Here is an 18927-nt window from a genome sequence, read left to right as displayed (position 1 = left end):
CCTCCAAGCCTGGAATGAGGCGTGTACCCGGGCCTTGGCGTCATCCTCGTGACGTCACCATGTGCCGCAGCAGGAACTAGGTACACTGCGCAAGTCTGTGAGCCGGACCTCTCGTTTGATCCCTACAGACTCGCGAGGCTTGGGCGGCGTTCTTCCTGAGGGTGTCACTGGGGCCGGGCAGTGGGGTCCTGGGGCCCGGACTAGGGGCGGAGCTGGGAGATGGCGTCCGGAGCGGCTCGGTGGCTGGCGTTGGTACGCGTCGGATCTGGGGCTTCCCGGAGCTGGCTGAGCCTGAGGAAAGGTGGTGATGTCTCCGCCGGACGGAGCTGCTCAGGTCAGAGTCTGGTACCGACGAGGTCGGTCATCGTTACTCGCAGCGGCGCCATTTTGCCCAAACCGGTGAAAGTGAGTGTCTGCCTGGAGGCGGGGCGAAGGGGCCGAGGCCAATCATTGTGGGGAGTGTGTGCAGGTTGACGCTGATTGACAGGAGCAAAGGCCAGTCGAACGACTGCCTTAGACCGGAAGCCGGATCAAGGACAAAGTTTTGCGCTGATGCATTGCTAGTTTTGACAAATGGGAGGAAGTGGCCGGTTGAGTTAAGTGGTCGTTGTTGAGCCGGGTACAGGGAGACAGAAGATGGGGGTCAAGAGCGGAGAAAGATGGCACTTTGCACTAGTTCATCCAGAGGAGCGCAGTGCCCTGGCTCTTTGGAGCCAAAGGACTCGGCTTTATGCATACAGTATAGACAAGTCTTGTTACGTCTCTACTTCGTAGTTGATGGGATGAAAAACGAATTTGTAAATAAACGGTTCGTGGGACAGACTTTATCTTTTTGTGAGTTTGGACCTAGTATTTAATTCATGTGACTAGGTGTGCAGGGAATTATTACAATCTGTTTTTACAAATGAAAAATGAGGGGCCAGAGTAGGGAAGCCAGTGTGCAAAGCTAACAGCTGAGTTAGGTTCTGGAATTCAGACTTCCTGTTGGTACAGCCCCCACCAGATCCTGTTTTCCCATTACTGAGTGTTACTACATGCCCTCAGTACCCTTGGAGTTTTTTCAGTAAAATAAGAACAACCCCTTATACCGGGATTTTTTTTTTTTTTTAATTCCAGGGCTGTGTGAGAGTTACAAAACAAAAACAAATTCTTTTAAAGCTATTTTGGCCGTCGCAAGCTTACACAAAGTGAGTTCAAACCTGTCTCACAGCAAGAAACAGGGTCCAGCTGTTAGGGAAAAGCTGCCTTTAAAGAGGCACGATTGAAAAACATTTTTTTGCGGGTGAACCCCTGTAGGGAAATAATGAGAGGAAATGTTGAGATTTTATTGGAACTTCTCAAGTCTATTTAAATAGTCTTTTACTATAAAAAACATACTCAGTTTTCAAAATACACCTGTTTCTAAAATGTAATATAGTGAAGTCACATTTGTCAGGCACCAGGGAACCAGTTAGAGAACTGTACAGAATCTCTCTTCAGTGTACATGTTCATAATTTTGTAATCCGTTTGCATGTATTTAGTGACTTACTAGGGAGAAGGCAATGGCACCCCACTCCAGTACTGTTGCCCGGAAAATCCCATGGATGGAGGAGCCTGGTGGGCTGCAGTCCATGGGGTCGCTAAGAGTCGGACACGACTGAGCGACTTCACTTTCAGTTGTCACTTTCATGCATTGGAGAAGGAAATGGCAACCCACTCCAGTGTTCTTGCCTGGAGAATCCCATGGACGGAGAAGCCTGGTGGGCTGCAGTCCATGGGGTCGCACAGAGTTGGACATGACTGAAGCGACTTAATAGTGTAGTAGTAGTAGTAGTAGTAGTAGTAGTAGTGACTTACTCAAGCAGAACTGAACTATTATTTCCGTAGTCCACCTCCTAGTACTTTACCTGTTTAAAAGCATCTGCAAGTAATTAATAGCTAGTGCCTTAATTTTTAGATGTCTGTAAGAGTGCCTTGTATTTTTCTTTCTGGTGTACAGTTTGATGGCCATAGAATCACTTTATCTCTTCTTCTAATCATTTTTCTTGCTCCGAATTTTTCCAAGGACTTTAAAATCAAGTTGCTTAATGATGAATCTGAGATCCACAGGAGGGAATGCCCCTGAGAGGGACAGGCCTTCTGTGGTCTTGCTAGAGTGGGCACTGGAGCTCACAGCCACCACTCTGACCCTCTGCAGATGTCCTTCGGCCTTCTCCGCGTGTTCTCCATTGTGATCCCCTTTCTCTATGTTGGGACGCTCATTAGCAAGAACTTTGCTGCTCTACTTGAGGAACATGACATTTTTGTTCCAGAGGACGACGATGATGACGACTAACAGGTAAGATTTGCTTCTCCCCCACACATGGACCAGGAGCCGGAAGTAGGGTGGAGCATCGGAACTGTGATGTGGTTTGGAGACAAGCAGGAGCACAGACTTTTAATGAATTGACACACTTGCTGGCTAATATCTTTTATGTCACCTTTTCTCTATGTTGGATGAAGGAAACTATCTTACTGACTTACAAATTCACTGAGGTCTCTTCCAGCCAGGTTGAATCCCAACCACCCTTTTCTATTTGCCCTTTGAAAGTGTTAGTCACTCAGTTGTGTCTGATTTCTTTGTGACCCTGATGAACTGTAGCCCTCGAGGTTCCTCTGTCCATGGAATTCTCCAGGCAAGAATACTGAAGTGGGTAGCCATTCCCTTCTCCACGGGATCTTCCCTTCTGACCCAGGGATTGAACGCTGGTCTCCTGCATTGCAGGCAGATTCTTTGCAGTTTGAGCCACTAGGGAAGCCCATTTGGCCTTTATGTACCCTCAATTCTCTCAACCCACAAACTTTGTAGATAATTTAATATGCCTTACACACCCATCACAGCTTCATTTCACCAGCTCCACAATGAAATTTAGAAACTACAGGCCCTTATCAGTGAGCTCCGGCTACCAGCAGTCTGTACATAGGCACTGCAGCCTGGCTCATACACTGCTCACAGACCTTTCCCCAGGGCCAGTTCCATTCAGCTTTCTTGTGTTGACTTCCGGTGCCCTAGTATGTGCTGACTGGCTGTATTATTGTTGTAAATAAGAACCCTCCTGACTCTCTGGTCTGGTTTTTAAGGCTTGCCATGATCTGGTTACACCTATTATTCCAGCCTTATCTCCCATATTATCTTCCACATACCTACCCCCAGTTATTCACTATTTCTTGAATTCTGCACTCTTAGCCACTCCCAGGCAGTAGTAGCCCATTATTCATCCCGACTGAAAGGCTATTTCCCAGTGTGCTGTTTATACCAGTTCTTCATTATCTTTGATGAAGGTATCTTTCCTCATCCCTCCACTTGAAAGTGACTGCTCTGCCCTCTTACTGACCAGTACCTCTTGTGGTATTCAGTATTATACACTTAAGATATACCCTAAACTCTACTCGACTACATTTTGCTGCAGGAAACATGTTTTTTGTTTTTTAAATATCTTTGGGGCCCCAGTGCCCGGTCTGGTGAATGTAAATATATGAATGAGTAACTGAGTGTACTCAAAGCTGCCTTTCTCCTGGCGTGTTTGGTAGAACCTCTGTGGAATTCTCTTTCAGTCTATGGTTAGAGGTCTGTTCTGTCAGCCAGCTCATTGCTGCTTTCCTTTTTTGCAGGGCCTGGAGGAAGGACAGAAAGGAGAAAGCCCTAACTTAAGAAATGGTGATGCTCGCAGCCTCTCCTCCTTTCCCATCCGTAGATGGGCCCGGGGACAGCCCTCAGCCTCCCAACCCCCGTGAAGACCCCTGCATGGTTTGTGACCACGGCCCAAATCCCCAGGCTCTGGGAGGTTCCCGGAGATGTGCTGTTCACTGAGCATAATCAGATCATGAAAAAACATAATAAACATCAGCTCTGTGTGACTGAATGATGGCTGAAGTCTCTGGAGTTGGCTGTAGCTGCAGTTTATTGTCCCTGCCGTCCTATCTCTACCTGCTGAACAAATAGGTCTTTGACTTACAACCCAGAGTCTTCAGGCCCCTGTCGATCAACAAAGGAATTTGGGGAACCTGGGACAAATTTTCATTATTTACAAAAGCCTAACAGCTGCACAGGCTACCTAAAGGCTGAAACTTTTGTGCTGAGTAACACTGGCTAGTTAGCACATACAATCAGAAGCAGCTTTGAGTGTTAAAATAAGTCCTTGAGAAATACCACTTTTTAGCAAAAGGTGGGTTCCTTAGCTGAAAAAATAATAAAGGGGTTGTTGGTACTGAAAAATTTGGGACTCCTCAGGGTTATTGTACCTACAGATACTGAAGCCCCTTCTCCAGCATTTAGACTGTCCAGGGATGGAAGAGACCGCCACCATCCAGAGCAAACAGTTCTTTCAGATCAGATCAGATCAGTCGCTCGGTGTGTTCGACTCTTTGCGACCCCATGAATCGCAATTCTTTAAGTGGGGTCAAAATGTATTCTTGTCACTTGAGCTACACCTCAATTCACAAAGGGAATATTTCTGTTCTGTGTGTGCGCTGAACAGCTGTGTCTCTAGCAGAACGCCTGAGAAGGAAGTTAACTCCATTCTAAGGACCAGCACTGTTGTGAGTAGAGGCCTAGGCTGCTGAGCAGACATTTTCTTGAGAACCCAGAGAAAAATAGCCCAGCTTGTCAGCTCCACCTCTCAGCCTCTTAGTGCTGCTCTAACCTTTTCCAATAGTAAGAGCTGGTTAATTTTGGACAATCTGTGCCATTAAACCAAGCTATCCACTCCTGGTGGCTGTAGAAACAGCGAAGTTAACGAAGCCATCCAGCACCATACCCAGAATGACAGTTTCTGAGCAGATGGCCTCTTCCTTCTGTTTACCGACATGCAAGACTCGGAGAAAAGAGAATCTAATTTACTGGAAATACCACACTTCAGGAAAAGGGAAAGAACAGGTGGTGTGTACACCGGACCCAACTTGTTCAGACAAAACGTGAGAGACTGCAGAAGTACAGCTTCCCACTGGGGAACCAATGGAATATCATGAAATGACCGACATATATTGAGTTTATTTTTGCTTTAAAATATTTAAATATCAACATGCACCTTTTCCACTGAGTGATTTCACGGGTCGTGCCCAACATAGAACTTGGAGAGGAAATCCTTTGGCCTCGGTGCTTCTGTTTCATGGAAAAACCGCATAACATGTGTCCGCTGCTTCCACACTTTAATTGTTTCTTCCAGTTCCATCTTTCCCTGTACAAGTGAGGGGACAGGTCTCAGTCAAGAGTGGCTGGGTGGAAGGAGCACAACACTGAAGGCCAGGGTTAGATCATCTCTAGCACCGACTTTTTGAGTGACCTTGGGCAAGTAATATGCCCTACCCAGACCATAGTTTCTGCATCTGGAAAACGATAATAATCTCTGAGGCTTGTCAAATATATATATTTTAACCCTCTAGCTGACTGGTTCCAAGGGGATAACTTTTGGTCACCAGGCCTGTGCCCCATGACTGCCTACCCTGACTGGCTTAATATGTACCATTCTTTCCACATTACTTACTGGCCCATGCTGAAGTTGCCACTGATTCTAGTGAGACAGACCACAGGGACAGAGTCAAGCCCAGGATCTGACTCCACTTACTCAGCCAACTGGCCTCTTCTGGCTGTAAACTGGCAACGTGGTGAAGTGGTAACCTCCATGGATGAGGTTCAAGAAGAATTCAAACTTCCCTCTTTTTTTAGTTTTAAAATGCAAGCCAGTGAATTTTCCCTTGAATAATCTTATAATCTATTTACCCAGGTGAGAACCTCCAATCAACTGTTCCTTTGAAACACTAGGTAACAGTTGCTGACCCAGTTGTTGCTTTTAAACTTGGTGATAAAATATTCATCTGGAAAGCTCTGGACAAGTTGACTCCTCTTTTAAATCAGTCAGGGAGCGTCAGTTACCTTAATTACCAGAAGATCAACCACCCTGGGGTCTGTGATGTGCGCATTCTTCTTAAACATTTCCCGGACTTTATCCCGTCCCTGTTTCACAGAGATGTCTAGCTGGAATAAATGCACTAGAGAGAAAACATGATTCAGGGTAGAGATGGTTAAAATGTGTTTTTTAAAAATTGAGTCAGTGTCACTCACTGAAAACATAGGTTGCCCATTCACTCCATTCACCAAATATTAGGCTGACCCTAAGCAAGGTACTTGAAGATGTGAAGAAGCCTGAGATATAGTACTATCTCAAGAACTTACGTTTTGTTTGGGGAAACAAGCCCACTGCATTTGAAGAGGCAGCATAGCACGGCTCAAGAATACGAATAAGCTGGGTTCAAATCCCAGCTTTGTTGTCTATCAGCTACATGATTCTGTATACATTAACTTCTCTATGCCTGAGGGTATTTATTTGCTGGTGAAATGAGGAGAGCAGCACATATTAACTCCAGAGCAGCTGTGAGGATTCTGAGAGAATGAAAGATGCTTAGGCCAGTGCCTGACATGGAATAAGCTCTCAATAAATGTCAGCATTATTATTACACAGAACAACTGGCAAGAAATGCAGGGCTGACATTAACATACAACCATATGGTGTAGGTTTGTGTACCATGGAAACAAGAGCCAAGGGAGACTGCTGCGTGTGCAGGTAGGGAAAGGTGTCGATCCAGCAGGCAGTTACTGCCATATTAGGTTCACCAGGGGGAAGCAGAGGGAAGTGCAAGATGTAACAGCTCCTGCTTTCTAGGTCTTAAATCCACCAGTGCAAATACTGCAAAAATCACAATATTCAGTAATCCCTGATTAAGTGCTAAAACAGTGGGACAGACTCAGTGACCTGAGAGTCCGACAAAGCGTGTATGTCTTTGAAAATTAGGTTTTAGTCATTTTATTCTCATTTTCTGGCAGTTGGCCTTCAGTGGATTTGCTGATGACAAGGACATGAACGGAGCCTTGTATGGTAGGTAGATGGGATGAGGGGAGAAAGGGGCACGTGGGGCTAAGCGGACAGCATAACCAGGCTCACAGGCTAGCATGAGCACTGTGGTTGAGACCAGTGGGCTCACTGGTGAGAATACCCGCAGTATGGCCACTCCTGTGACGGGTCCACTCTAGTCTATGGAGCTACCACAGCCAGCTCTGAAAACCATGAGGGCCACCTCGTGACTGAATTAACCAACAACAAAGTGCGAATCTTTAATTATACAGGTGGCTTAGTGACAGCAATAGAAAAATAAAGCTTCTGCCGAGGCAAAGACCATGCCAGGCTGCCTCAACCAAAGAATAAGCAATAGCAGAATCTAACAGGAGAAACTGCATCCCAGCTTTACAGGACAGTGTTAACAGAGGATAGAAGATCACAAGAGAAAGAACTCAGTCTCCAGTGGAGTTCTGTAGCAGCCTGCCATGATGAGCCAACTATACACGGCTCTTCCCAAATGTGCCGTCAATGACTTCACTGAGAGCCTAAAATCAACCGTGCGGGGAGTACTCATGGCACTGAAAATGCCAGGGGCTTTCCTGGTGGTCCAGTGATTAAGAATCCCCTGCCAATGAAGGGGACACAGGTTCGATGCCTGCTTCGGGAAGATCCACACGCTGGAGCAGTTAAGCCCCTGCACCACAACTACTGAGCCCACGCGCCTACAGCCCATGCTTCTGGGATAAAGAGAAGCCCGCGCGCCACAACAGAGTGGCCTCAGCTCTCTCACGGCAACCAGAGAAAGCCTGTGAGCAGCCATGAAGACCCAGCATAGCCAAAAACACACCACAGTATCACATTAGGAATTCTAGAAAAGGGCCAACAAAGAGACAGGAAGACAGAGACACAAATGAATGCAAACTAACGTGGATCCTGAACGTCGGAATCTTACCACTAGAGCACTGTGGGGACTTGCCTGACGTTGGACAACTGATCCCTGGCAAACACAGGCCAAGAGTCCAGGTTGCTGGTTCTTTAATTTACAATGTCCTGTTCTTTCCACTCCAGTACTCTTGCCTAGAAAATCCCGTAGACAGAGGAGCCTGGTAGGCTGCAGTCCATGGGGTCACAAGGAGTCGGACACGACTGAGCGACTTCACTTTCACTTTTCACTTTCGTGCACTGGAGAAGGAAATGGCAACCCACTCCAGTGTTCTTGCCTGGAGAATCCCAGGGATGGGGGAGCCTGGTGGGCTGCTGTCTATGGGGTCGCACAGAGTCAGACACGACTAAAGTGACTTAGCAGCAGCAAGGAAAGGAGTATGAGGAATCTTCCCCTGCTATCGGTGCTTACCTTTCCTACATTTTCATACTAGAATTCAGTTCAAAATAGGAGAGAAAACCAAGGTGCCTCTATGCACACGAGGGGAGCTGGTGTCCACCCAACTCCCATTCCCCAAGGTCTCCAGAACCACACACCAGCGCACTGGGTGTGAGTCTTCTCAGGAAAATGTTCACAAACGCAAAGTTTTGCTTACAGTGTTGTTCAAGGACCCCGCAGTGCCCATCCTCTCAGGTTAAGAATCCTTGTTTCTAAAGAGACAAATTCCATAGCTTTGACCCAGCTGTCGTCCTCCTATTGCACCCCCTGAACACACCCCTCTGCCACTGAGAAAGGCTGTGGGAAGGTAAACAGGAACAGCTAAGCAACAGTCTGCTGAATTGTTCTTTGGTCTAAATCCGTGGTCATCAAACCTGTGATGACTCTGCCCGCCAGAACATCTGGCAACGTCTGGAGGCATTTTTGACGGTCACAGCGAGGGGGAAGAGCGCTGATGGCGCCACTGGGTGGAGGCCAGGCATGTTGCTAAGCATCTGACAAGGCACAGGGCGGTCTCCACAACAAGGAACCACCCAGCACAGATGCTGCTGCTGAGAAGCCCTGGTGTAAACCAATTCCAACTGCTCCTTCTCAACTCACAGATTCCTGGCTTACTCTTTGAGTCCTAAATGTTTTAATTTCAATTTTAAAAACATCTGTGAGGCTCAAAAGGAAGATATGAAAGTGCCCTTCTGGATGAAGGTGACTTCCACGGTGCGCGTCTTCCTCAAGTTACTGTTAAGGCTTTTCTGAGTCAGGAAGGCTCGACACATTAGGAAGGATGACAATGGGACAGTTCTCAGTCATTTGCTCCACTTCATTTGGGAGCATTTATACCAAGTGCCAGGAGACCCTTAGATGGGAAGGTAGCATGGTGTGATGAAAAAGAGCATGGGATCGGGGGTCAAATGAGCTGGGTAAGGTCTCCACACCATCATGAACTATGACCTTGGCTGGGGTACAAGCACCTCAGTCTGTTTCCTCATCTAAAACATAGGAGCGAAAACAACCTCTGACCTCACTCCTTTACAGGAATGTGGCAAAAATCAAGTGACAACATCTTACCCACAGTAAAGTACTGATACAGTGTTAAGTGTTGAAAATTTCAGCACTTATTTCCCATACCTCTATTATGTTTGGGGTTTTAATGATCTGGTTATATGCCTACTTTCCTGACTAGACCATAAGACTCTTGAAGGCAGGGTTGTGTTTTAATCACTTTTCTATCTCTCTAGGTATCTAGTACTGACCCTGTAGTACAAGAAGTATCCAATAACATAGAAATTAAATGAATAGTTTCTATACAAAGTCCCCTGCTACACTGTAACCAGCAAGCAGCATGTATTATTTTTTTCAAAGGAGGGAATCTGGGGTGGTTTTGTTCTGTGCTTCCACGCAGAGGCAAGCACCCAGGCAAATGGCGGTCTGTTCCAAGTGCGCAGCATAACCGGGCCCTGTGAGATTCAGGGCAGACTACAGCAGGAGCTGAGCTGAGCATCACAGCTGACAATCGGGGTCTGCCGGTGTGATGTGAGACAAGCTTATGTGCCTCAGTTTTCTCATCTGTAAGCCAGGGAGACACCTGGAACCCACACTACAGCGAGGCCTTTGGCATAGTGCCGCGCCATGTGTTTGAAAATGTCGTGTTCGAATCTTTGCGACCCCAGACTGTAGCCCACCAGGATCCTCTGTCCATGGAATTCCCCGAGCAAAAATACTGGAGTGAGCTGCCATTTCCTCCTCTAGGGTATCTTTCCAACCCAGGGACTGAACCCAGGTTTCCTGCATCTCCTTCCATTGGCAGGCGGATTCTTTACCACTGAGCCACCCAGGAAGCCCCAGTGAATGTTGCTCAGGCCAGTGTGTACACTGGTGTCATGATATCCATCACTGGGGATTTCAGCTGAGGATCCAAACTAAGGATTGGGAATAAGTAAAAGTATAATATTGATAATAACTAACATAATAATTATTATGCAATTGTGCAATCTCAAAAATGACAAAATGATCTTGGTTCGTTTCTAAGGCAAACCATTCAGTATCACCGCAATCCAAGTCTATGCCCCAACCACTAATGCCAAAGAAGCTGAAGCTGAACGGTTCTATGAAGACCTACAAGACCTTCTAGAACTAACACCAAAAAAAGATTTCCTTTTCATCACAAGGACTGGAATGCAAAAGGAGGAAATCAAGAGATACCTGGAGTAACAGGCAAGTTTGGCCTTGGAGTACAAAATGGAGCAGGGCAAAGGCTAACAGAGTTTTGCCAAGAGAATGCACTGGCCATAGCAAACACCCTCTTCCAACAACACAAGAGACGACTCTACACATGAACATGACCATATGGTCAATACTGAAATCAGACCGATTCTATTCTTTGCAGCCAAAGACGGAGAAGCTCTACATAGCAAAACAAGACTGGGAGCTTACTGTGGCTTACATCATGAACTTCTTATTGCAAAATTCAGATTTAAACTGAAGAAACTGGGGAAACCACTAGACCATTCAGGTATGACCTAAATCAAATCCCTTATGATTATACAGTGGAAGTGACAAATAGATTCAAGGGATTAGATCTGATAGACAGAGTGCCTGAAGAACTATGGATGGAGGTTCCTAACACTGTACAGGAGGCGGTATCAAAACCATCCCCAAGAATTAGAAATGCAAAACGGCAAACCGGTTTTCTGAAGAGACCTTACAAATAGCTGAGAAAAGAGAAGCGAAACGCAAAGAAGAAAAGGAAAGATATATCCATCTGAACGCACAGTTCCAAAGAATAGCAAGAAGTAAGAAAGCGTTCCTAAGTGATCAATGCAAAGAAATAGAGGAAAACAATAGAATGGGAAAGACTAGAGAGCTCTTCAAGAAAATTAGAGATACCAGGGGAACATTTCATGCAAAGATGAGCATAATAAAGGACAGAAATGGTAGGGACCTAACAGAAGCAGAAGATATTAAGAAGAGATGGCAAGAATACACAGAAGAACTGTACAAAAAAGATCTTCACAACCCAGAAAACCACAGTGGTGTGACCACTAACCTAGAGCCAGACATCCTGGAGTGTGAAGTCGAGTGAGCCTTAGGAAGCATCACTACGAACAAAGCTAGTGGAGGTGATGGAATTCCAATCGAGCTATTTCAAATCCTAAAAGATGCTGTGTCACATAATACAGCCACCTAGATAAAACCAACTGAACAGACTTACTTTTGTTAAGTTTTATACTTTTTGAGAATCTATATAAAATTGACACAGTATTTTGAACTTTTATATTCCATAGCAACTGAAGACATGAAGAACAACATGTAATGCTGCTGTATTTTTATTACTAATTGCACAATTCTGTGTCTAATGATGAAAGTTGAATTGTGTTAGAGAAATTGGCTATCCATTGGCCTCTAGAGAAACACAGTGTAGTTCTCCACGTATTTATGGATTCCTTTATCCCATGTCACATTTACTTTGGTCTTACATGTATTTAAATGTCTGAAGTGCCTTAGACTCTTGCCATATTTTCAAAATAAAATTTCATTAAGCTCTAAAAAAAAAAAAAAAAAGATGATGCTGTCAAAGTGCTGCACTCAATATGCCAGCAAATTTGGAAAACTCAGCAGTGGCCACAGGACTGGAAAAGGCCAGTTTTCATTCCAATCCCAAAGAAAGGCAATGCCAAAGAATGTTCAAATTACTGCACAATTGTACTCATCTCACACGCTAGCAAACTAATGCTCAAAATTCTCCAAGTGAGGCTTCAACAGTACATGAACTGAAAATTTCCAGGTATTCAAGCTGGATTTAGAAAAGTCAAAGGAACCAGACAGAGATCAAATTGCCAACATCTGTTTGATCATAGAAAAAGCAAGAGAATTTCAGAAAACCATCTCCTTCTGCTTCACTGACTGTGCCAAAGCCTTTGACTGTGCGGATCACAACAAACTGGAAAATTCTTAAAGAGATGGGAATACCAGACCACCTGACCTGTCTCCTGAGAAATCTGTATGCAGGTCAAGAAGCAACAGTTAGAACTGGACATGGAATAACGGACTGGTTCCAAATTGAGAAAGGAGTACATCAAGGCTGTATATTGCTTGCTTATTTAACCTATATGCAGACTATATCATGAGAAATGCCCGGCTGGATGAAGCACAAGCTGGAATCAAGACTGCAGGGAAAATATCAATAACCTCAGATATGCAGATGACACTACCTTTATGGCAGAAATTGAAGAATTTAACAGCCTCTTGATAAAAGTGAAAGAGGAGAGTGAAAAAGTTGGCTTAAAACTCAACATTCAGAAAACTAAGATCATAGCATCTGGTCCCATCACTTCATGGCAAATAGATGGGGAAACAATGGAAACAGTGACAGACTTTATTTTTGGGGGCTCCAAAATCACTACAGATGGTGACTGCAGCCATGAAATTAAGATGCTTGCTCCTTGGAAGGAAAGCTATGATCAACCTAGACAGCATATTAAAAAGCAGAGACATTACTTTGCCAACAAAGATCCATCTGGTCAAAGCTCTGGTTTTTATAGTAGTCATACATGGATGTGAGAGTTGGGACTATAAAGAAAGCTGAGCGCCGAAGAATTGATGCTTTTGAACTGTGGTGTTGGAGAAGACTCTTTAAAGTCCCTTGGACTGCAAAGAGATCCAACCAGTCTATCTTAAAGGAAATCAGTCCTGAATATTCACTGGACTGATGCTGAAGCTGAAACTCCAGTACTTTGGCCACGTGATGCGAAGAACTGACTCACGAGAAAAGACCCTGATGCTGGGAAAGATGAAGGCAGGAGGAGAAGGGAACGACAGAGGATGAGATGGTTGGATGGCATCACTGACTCAATGGACATGAGTTTGAGTAGGCTCCGGGAGTTGGTGATGGACAGGGAAGCCTGGCGTGCTGCAGTCCATGGGGTTGCAAAGAGTCGGACACCACTGAGTGACTGAACTGAACATAATAATTACAATGATGAATGTTAGATATGAATGAATGTTAGTTATTATCAATACTTTCACTTATTCCCAATCTTTAGTTTGGATCCTCAGCTGAAATCTTGTGATGGATATCATGACACAGGTTTACACAAGCCTGAGCAAACAACAAGCCACAGATCACTGACCCTCCCCACAAAGGTGCCGCCCCGCCTTGAGCCCCCCCTACATGGAATTTCCCCTGCTCTACAGGCTCCTATAATCCCCTGGTTTCTCCTCCTCTTCTCAGGACCCTCCTGACTCTGGGCTTATCTTCTCAAACAGTATTTGAGGGACAGTCTTGGAGGGTGTTGGTTCTGAATTAACTGAATACTGGGTTCCAGCCTCAGTTCAGCCACTGATGTTTTAACCTTTGCAAAGTATTCTTCCTGTCATCTGGGTCTTGTTCCCCACCTCCTGTCCTCCCTGCAACAAGAAAACATTCTTGGGCACCCATGAAGTGTTCTGCCAGGCAAACCTATTTTACCTGCATTTGAATACACACACCACCTCACATACTAGTGACTGCCACTGCCCTAAACTCATCCATCTGTTCTCTGGAGGTCTGTGAATTTGTAGTCCCTGAACCCCGGATCACTCAGGTTTCTCCCTTCCTTGTATCCTATGGGTTTCACGTTTAAATTCTGATCCTTGATAACCTCTTAAAAAGTCAACCTGAGGGCAGGGACACTGTGGAGCAGACACAGCTCTCATACAGTAAAGAGCTGGGTTCTGCATAGAAAGTAAGCCCTATAAATAATAGTAACAGTAACAAGACAAGAGGAGCAGCCAGCATTTAGTGAGTGTCTAAATGTCAGACCCTACGCCAAGCACTTTAGATTCATAAACTTATTTAATAGAGCAACTCTCTGAAGAAGGTACTCTTATCATTCTACAGATGAGGAAACTGAGGCACAGCGAAGTGAAATAGCTTGCTCATGGTAACACAGCTAGTAAGGGCCAGGGTTTGGAGGCAAGTCCACATAACTACATTCTACTGCTTCTCACACACAGGCAAGGAAGTGGCAGCCCTGAGAGCTATGGTGCTCAGGTCACTCAACACGTCTCTTCTCAGACCACCGGTGGTGGCCTCCATTAAAACACACTTCTCCAGGGGGTCTTTCCAACCCAGGGATCGAACCCTGGTCTCCAGCATTGTAGGCAGATTCTTTACTGATAGAGCTAGCAGGGAAGCCCTAAAACACACTAAGTCAGATTAGACAATTACAGAATATCGACAGTGCCTGACATTTGTACTGCCCTTGACAGTTTGCCCAACTTTTCTTTGGTCAGGGACACTGGGCAGCAGCACTGATGGCGATGCCAAGACAAAATCTCTCTGAACCCAGGGAACTTATGTCATAGTCCTTCAGGAGGACAGACTGGTTCTCTGACATCTAAGTGAAGACAGGGGTTCTGCTGGGGGCAGGGAAAGGAGCTCCTAAGGAATATTAGGGGCCTGTGGAGCTGGGTAAAAAGACCTGGGAGACTGCAGAAGGCCACCTAAACAGGAGGGACTGGAAAAGGCACCACCATCTTTCTGGATGACCTTGGGAAACTCACTTCCCTTCTCCGGTACTGTTTCTTTGTGGTGGATGTGGGAACCAGGTGATCGCTGAAACCCCACAATCCCTTTGTTTATATCACCTAATGCTGCTGCTGCTAAGTCGCTTCAGTCGTGTCCGACTCTGTGCGACCCCACAGACGGCAGCCCACCAGGCTCCCCCATCCCTGGGATTCTCCAGGCAAGAACACTGGAGTGGGTTGCCATTTCCTTCTCCAATGCAGGAAAGTAAAAAGTGAAAGTGAAGTCGCTCAGTTGTGTCCAACTCTTAGCGACCCCATGGACTGCAGACCACCAGGCTCCTCCATCCATGGGATTTTCCAGGCCAAGAGTACTGGAGTGGGGTGCTATTGCCTTCTCTGCATCGTATCATTAAAAACTAGCGTTTCTGACGAATGAGATAAAAGGAGAAAATGGCTTGATGTAATTAGGTTAAAAATTAAATATAAATTTACAAATACATTATAACATTAAATGTGTTTTAAAAAATAAACACAGAAAAAAGACTGAAAATATACCAAAATGTTAATATCACTTTTCTGTGAGACTAGGTGAGTTTAATTTTATTTTTCTATTTTATCTACTAGTTTTATAGTCAGAGAGAATGAAGAGGTTTCCCTCCCTGTCTTTTTAATACCTAATGGGAATCTGTAAACACATTCAGGAACTCGAGTTGGGTTCCAGATCCACCACCAGAGGCGGGCCCTCAGGCTCTCGGCCCACAGATCACTTCGACTCTAAGTGCCTCGACTGCTTCATCTACAAAACGAAGTGTGTCACTCACAGTCCCTGCTCTCCCTCCCAAGGGTTCAGGAAGACTTAGGGGGCCCAACAGTGAGAGCGCCTAGAAGCGCGGTTCCGACGCACAGCACGGCTGGTCTGACCCCCGCGCCGCCGCCAGGTCAGGTCCACCAAGGCTCGTGTGACCCTACTCGCCTGAAGCGCTCGAAATCACCTCTGCTCAAGTTGGTGACCTCAGCTCCGCCCGGCAGAAACGGGAGGCCGGGACGGCTGCGACCTTGGGCGGCTGCCTCCCGGGCCCCGCGTGAGCCGCAGCCTCTCACCAGTGTTCGGCACCTCCCGATACCAGGCGCGGTAGAGTTCGCGCACCCTCCGCTTGGCCTCGTTCATGTCCCGACTGAAAATGGGCTTCACCGAGGTGCTGGCCGCAACGGCAGCCTGGCGGAGTCCGCTCGCCGCCATCTTGCTGAGACAACCACTTCCCAGCTCCACCCCGTTTCGACCTGTAAGTCCGGCCGAGGTACGAATCCTTTTTATCATTGGCTAGAACTTAAAGTCCCGCCCCCAAATGCCACTGGTGGGCGGGAGAACGGCTACAGAGTTCTCTGATTGGCGGAGAAACCCCTCTCTGGGGTGGAGACAGGCAGGTGTAGGCTGCGCATGCTCACCTGCGGAATCGTACAGTCTACCGTTGGGCGTCCTAACTGTTGCCCGACCGCGCTGACAGGGGGCGCTCGGGCCCAGGCTGGCGGCAGTGCCCGAGCCTGCTGACTGGCGTCCAGTGCATCACGCCCGCGAGCCGCCCCGGGCGCTGGTGTGGTAACGTACATCGGCGCGCACTTCGTGGAGCTTCTATATCAGCTCGCCACGCTCGGGTCACGGGCCCTCCTGAGGTGGATAATGGCGCCAGGGCTGCTGTGTCGTCGGCCTGGCCCCTCTGCAGATTTTCTGCAACTGTTTTTCCCCACCTTTAAGCCAACTCTTTCGCAGCTCGGTATAGATGTGCACGCGCTCTCCTGGCCTTGGGCTTCTCTGTGCTTCTCCACAGCCCAGGGAGGTAGCTTAATCATCTGTTCCCATTTTAGACGGGGACGTTTTCATCCCAAACTCTGGATGAAACTCTGTGAAAAACAGCCCAGAATTTTGAGCTGGAAGGAACCTTAGGTCGTCCATTCTGGGTACCTCTCTTTTCCCTGGTATTTTTCTTTTATTTATTTAGTTAGTTAGTTTAAGCCACACCTGCGTGGCATGTGGGGTCTCAGTTCCCCCACCAAGGATTGAACCCATGGCCCCTATAGTGGAAGCTTAGAGTCTTAACCACTGGACTGCTGGGGAAGCCCCTTTCCTGACATTTGTCTACTGAGGCTATCTCTGAACATCAGAGAGGGAGCCTAGAAGAGTAAAAGGAAAAATAACAGCTAACAACATGTCAGGCGGTGGGTAGATATTGTTAATCTTCCTTCAACTCCTAGATCAGGTAGGTTCTGTTAGCACCCCCATGATACAGGTGAGGAAGCTGAGATGGTGCAGGCTAGGTCACTTGCCATTTTAGGTTCTGCCCCAGACTGACTGCTGTCTGGAGTCTATCTGTCTCATCTGAAAATGCAGTTGACAAACACCTTATGAGTGTTAGGGAAGGAGAAGAAGTCAGGGCTGAACTTAGCTTTGAGACCTCAGCCAGCATAGGGGATGGACCTGCATCTAGCCTAGTCTTTCCCATTTTAAAGGATAAAAAACTGGATTTCTCCCCTTGTGCTATTTTTTTAGTGTACATTTAAATGAGTCGTGCGTTTAAAGAAAGCATGTAACGTGTAAGTTATAAGGGATAACAGAATGGGAACTTTTGAACTTCAGTACCCGCCTCAAGAAGTTGTAGTACAGTTAAGATTTATGTAAAGTGTTCAGTTCAGTCACTCAGTCACGTCCAACTCTTTGCAACCCCATGGACTGCAGCAGGCCAGGCCTCCCTGTCCATCACCAACTCCCAGAGCTTGCATTTAAAGTGTACGGTGCTCCTATTAACCACTGTTTTACATTCTTCAGGCACATTAACTAGTTGAAGCTTCCTGACACACCTGTGAGATAAATGCTGTTATACCCATTTTACAGATTAGAAAATTGAAACACAGTGGCCAAGTTACTTGACAATATTGGATTGAGACCCAGGTAGCTGACCTGGTTCATGCTCCTGCCTCCTCTAGGAGTAACCACTATCATGAACATAGTGTTTAATATTCTTATCCATTGAAAGAAAGTAAGGTCTGGACTTCCGTGGTGGCCCAGTGGTTAAGAATCTGCTTGCTGAATGGATTTGATCCCCGGTCCAGGAAGAGTCTACCTGCCTCCAGGCATCTGGGGCTTCCCTTGTGGCTCAGCTGGTAAAGAATCCACCTGCAATGCAGGAGACTTGGGTTCGATCCCTGGGTTTGGAAGATGCCCTGGAGAAGGGAACAGCTACCTACTCCAGTATTCTGGCCTGAAGAATTCCATGGACTGTATAGTCCATGAGGTCGCAAAGAGTTGGACACGACTGAGCGACTTTCACTTTTCTTTCTAGGCATCTAAGCTGCTGTGCCTTAGCACCTGGGAGCCACAATTGCTGAAGCCTGCACGGCTAGAGCCTGTGCTCTGCTGCAAGAGAAGCCGGTGCTATGAGAAGCCCATGTACCACAACGGGAGGAAAGCTCACATGCAGCAATGAAGACCCAACGTAGTCAGAAATAAATAAAGTCTGTGCGGAAAAAAAAGTCTCTAAAACAGCTCACAACTAGAGGGAGAATATTTGCAAATCCTCTATTCCATAAGGGACTTCTATCTAAGGTCTATAAAAGACTTACAACTCAATTTTTTAAAAAGCCCTGTTTGAAAATAAGCAAAGGTGACACCACCAAATGCTAATGAGAATGCGGAGCTGCAGGGACTCGCGTTGTCGGTGAGGATACAGCCGGTGTAGAAAACAGCTTGGCAGTTTCTTACGAAACTAGCATACTCTGGACTTGCCAGTGGTCAGGGGTTAAGACTTCAGTCTTTCACTTCACGGGGCTCAGATTTGATCCCTGGTTGGAAAACATTAAGATCCCACATGCCACGAGGCACGGCCAAAACACAAAAACTAGCATACTCTTACCATATAAGCCAGTAATCACACACCTTGGTATTTACCCAAATGAGTTGAAAAATTATGTCCACACAAAAACCTGCACGTGGATATTTATAACAGCTTTATTTATAGTTGTCAAAATTTGGAAGCCACCAAGAAGTCCTCCAGGAGGTGAATGAATAAATAAGCTGTGATACATTCAGACAGTGGAATATTCTGGAGCAGTAGAAAGAAATGAGCCATGAAAAGATGTGGATATTTATGGATATTTATAAACTTTAATGGATATTACTAAGTGAAAGAAGTCAATCT

General features: G+C 46.2%; 2 protein-coding genes across 2 annotated transcripts; one reads left to right on the top strand and one right to left on the bottom strand.

The window, feature by feature from the left end:
• Window positions 1-102: 102 nt before the first annotated feature.
• On the top strand, window positions 103-3882 carry SMDT1 (single-pass membrane protein with aspartate rich tail 1). Its single transcript, XM_005907188.3, has 3 exons — window positions 103-405; window positions 2178-2318; window positions 3632-3882. The coding sequence occupies exons 1-2, from the start codon at window positions 220-222 to the stop codon at window positions 2313-2315; spliced, it is 324 nt and encodes a 107-aa protein (XP_005907250.1). The 5' UTR covers window positions 103-219; the 3' UTR covers window positions 2316-2318; window positions 3632-3882.
• Window positions 3883-4989: 1107 nt separating this feature from the next.
• NDUFA6 (NADH:ubiquinone oxidoreductase subunit A6) lies at window positions 4990-16021 on the bottom strand. The gene is made up of 3 exons (XM_005907190.3): window positions 15839-16021; window positions 5892-6007; window positions 4990-5196 (listed from the first exon to the last, which is right to left on the bottom strand). Exons 1-3 carry the CDS (start codon window positions 15975-15977, stop codon window positions 5065-5067), a joined length of 387 nt encoding a protein of 128 aa, XP_005907252.1. The 5' UTR covers window positions 15978-16021; the 3' UTR covers window positions 4990-5064.
• Between the last annotated feature and the right edge of the window lie 2906 nt (window positions 16022-18927).

This window comes from Bos mutus, chromosome 5 (assembly GCF_027580195.1).
Source record: "Bos mutus isolate GX-2022 chromosome 5, NWIPB_WYAK_1.1, whole genome shotgun sequence".
NCBI classification, from domain to species: Eukaryota; Metazoa; Chordata; class Mammalia; order Artiodactyla; family Bovidae; genus Bos; species Bos mutus.
This window is presented reverse-complemented; position numbering and strand designations above follow the sequence as displayed.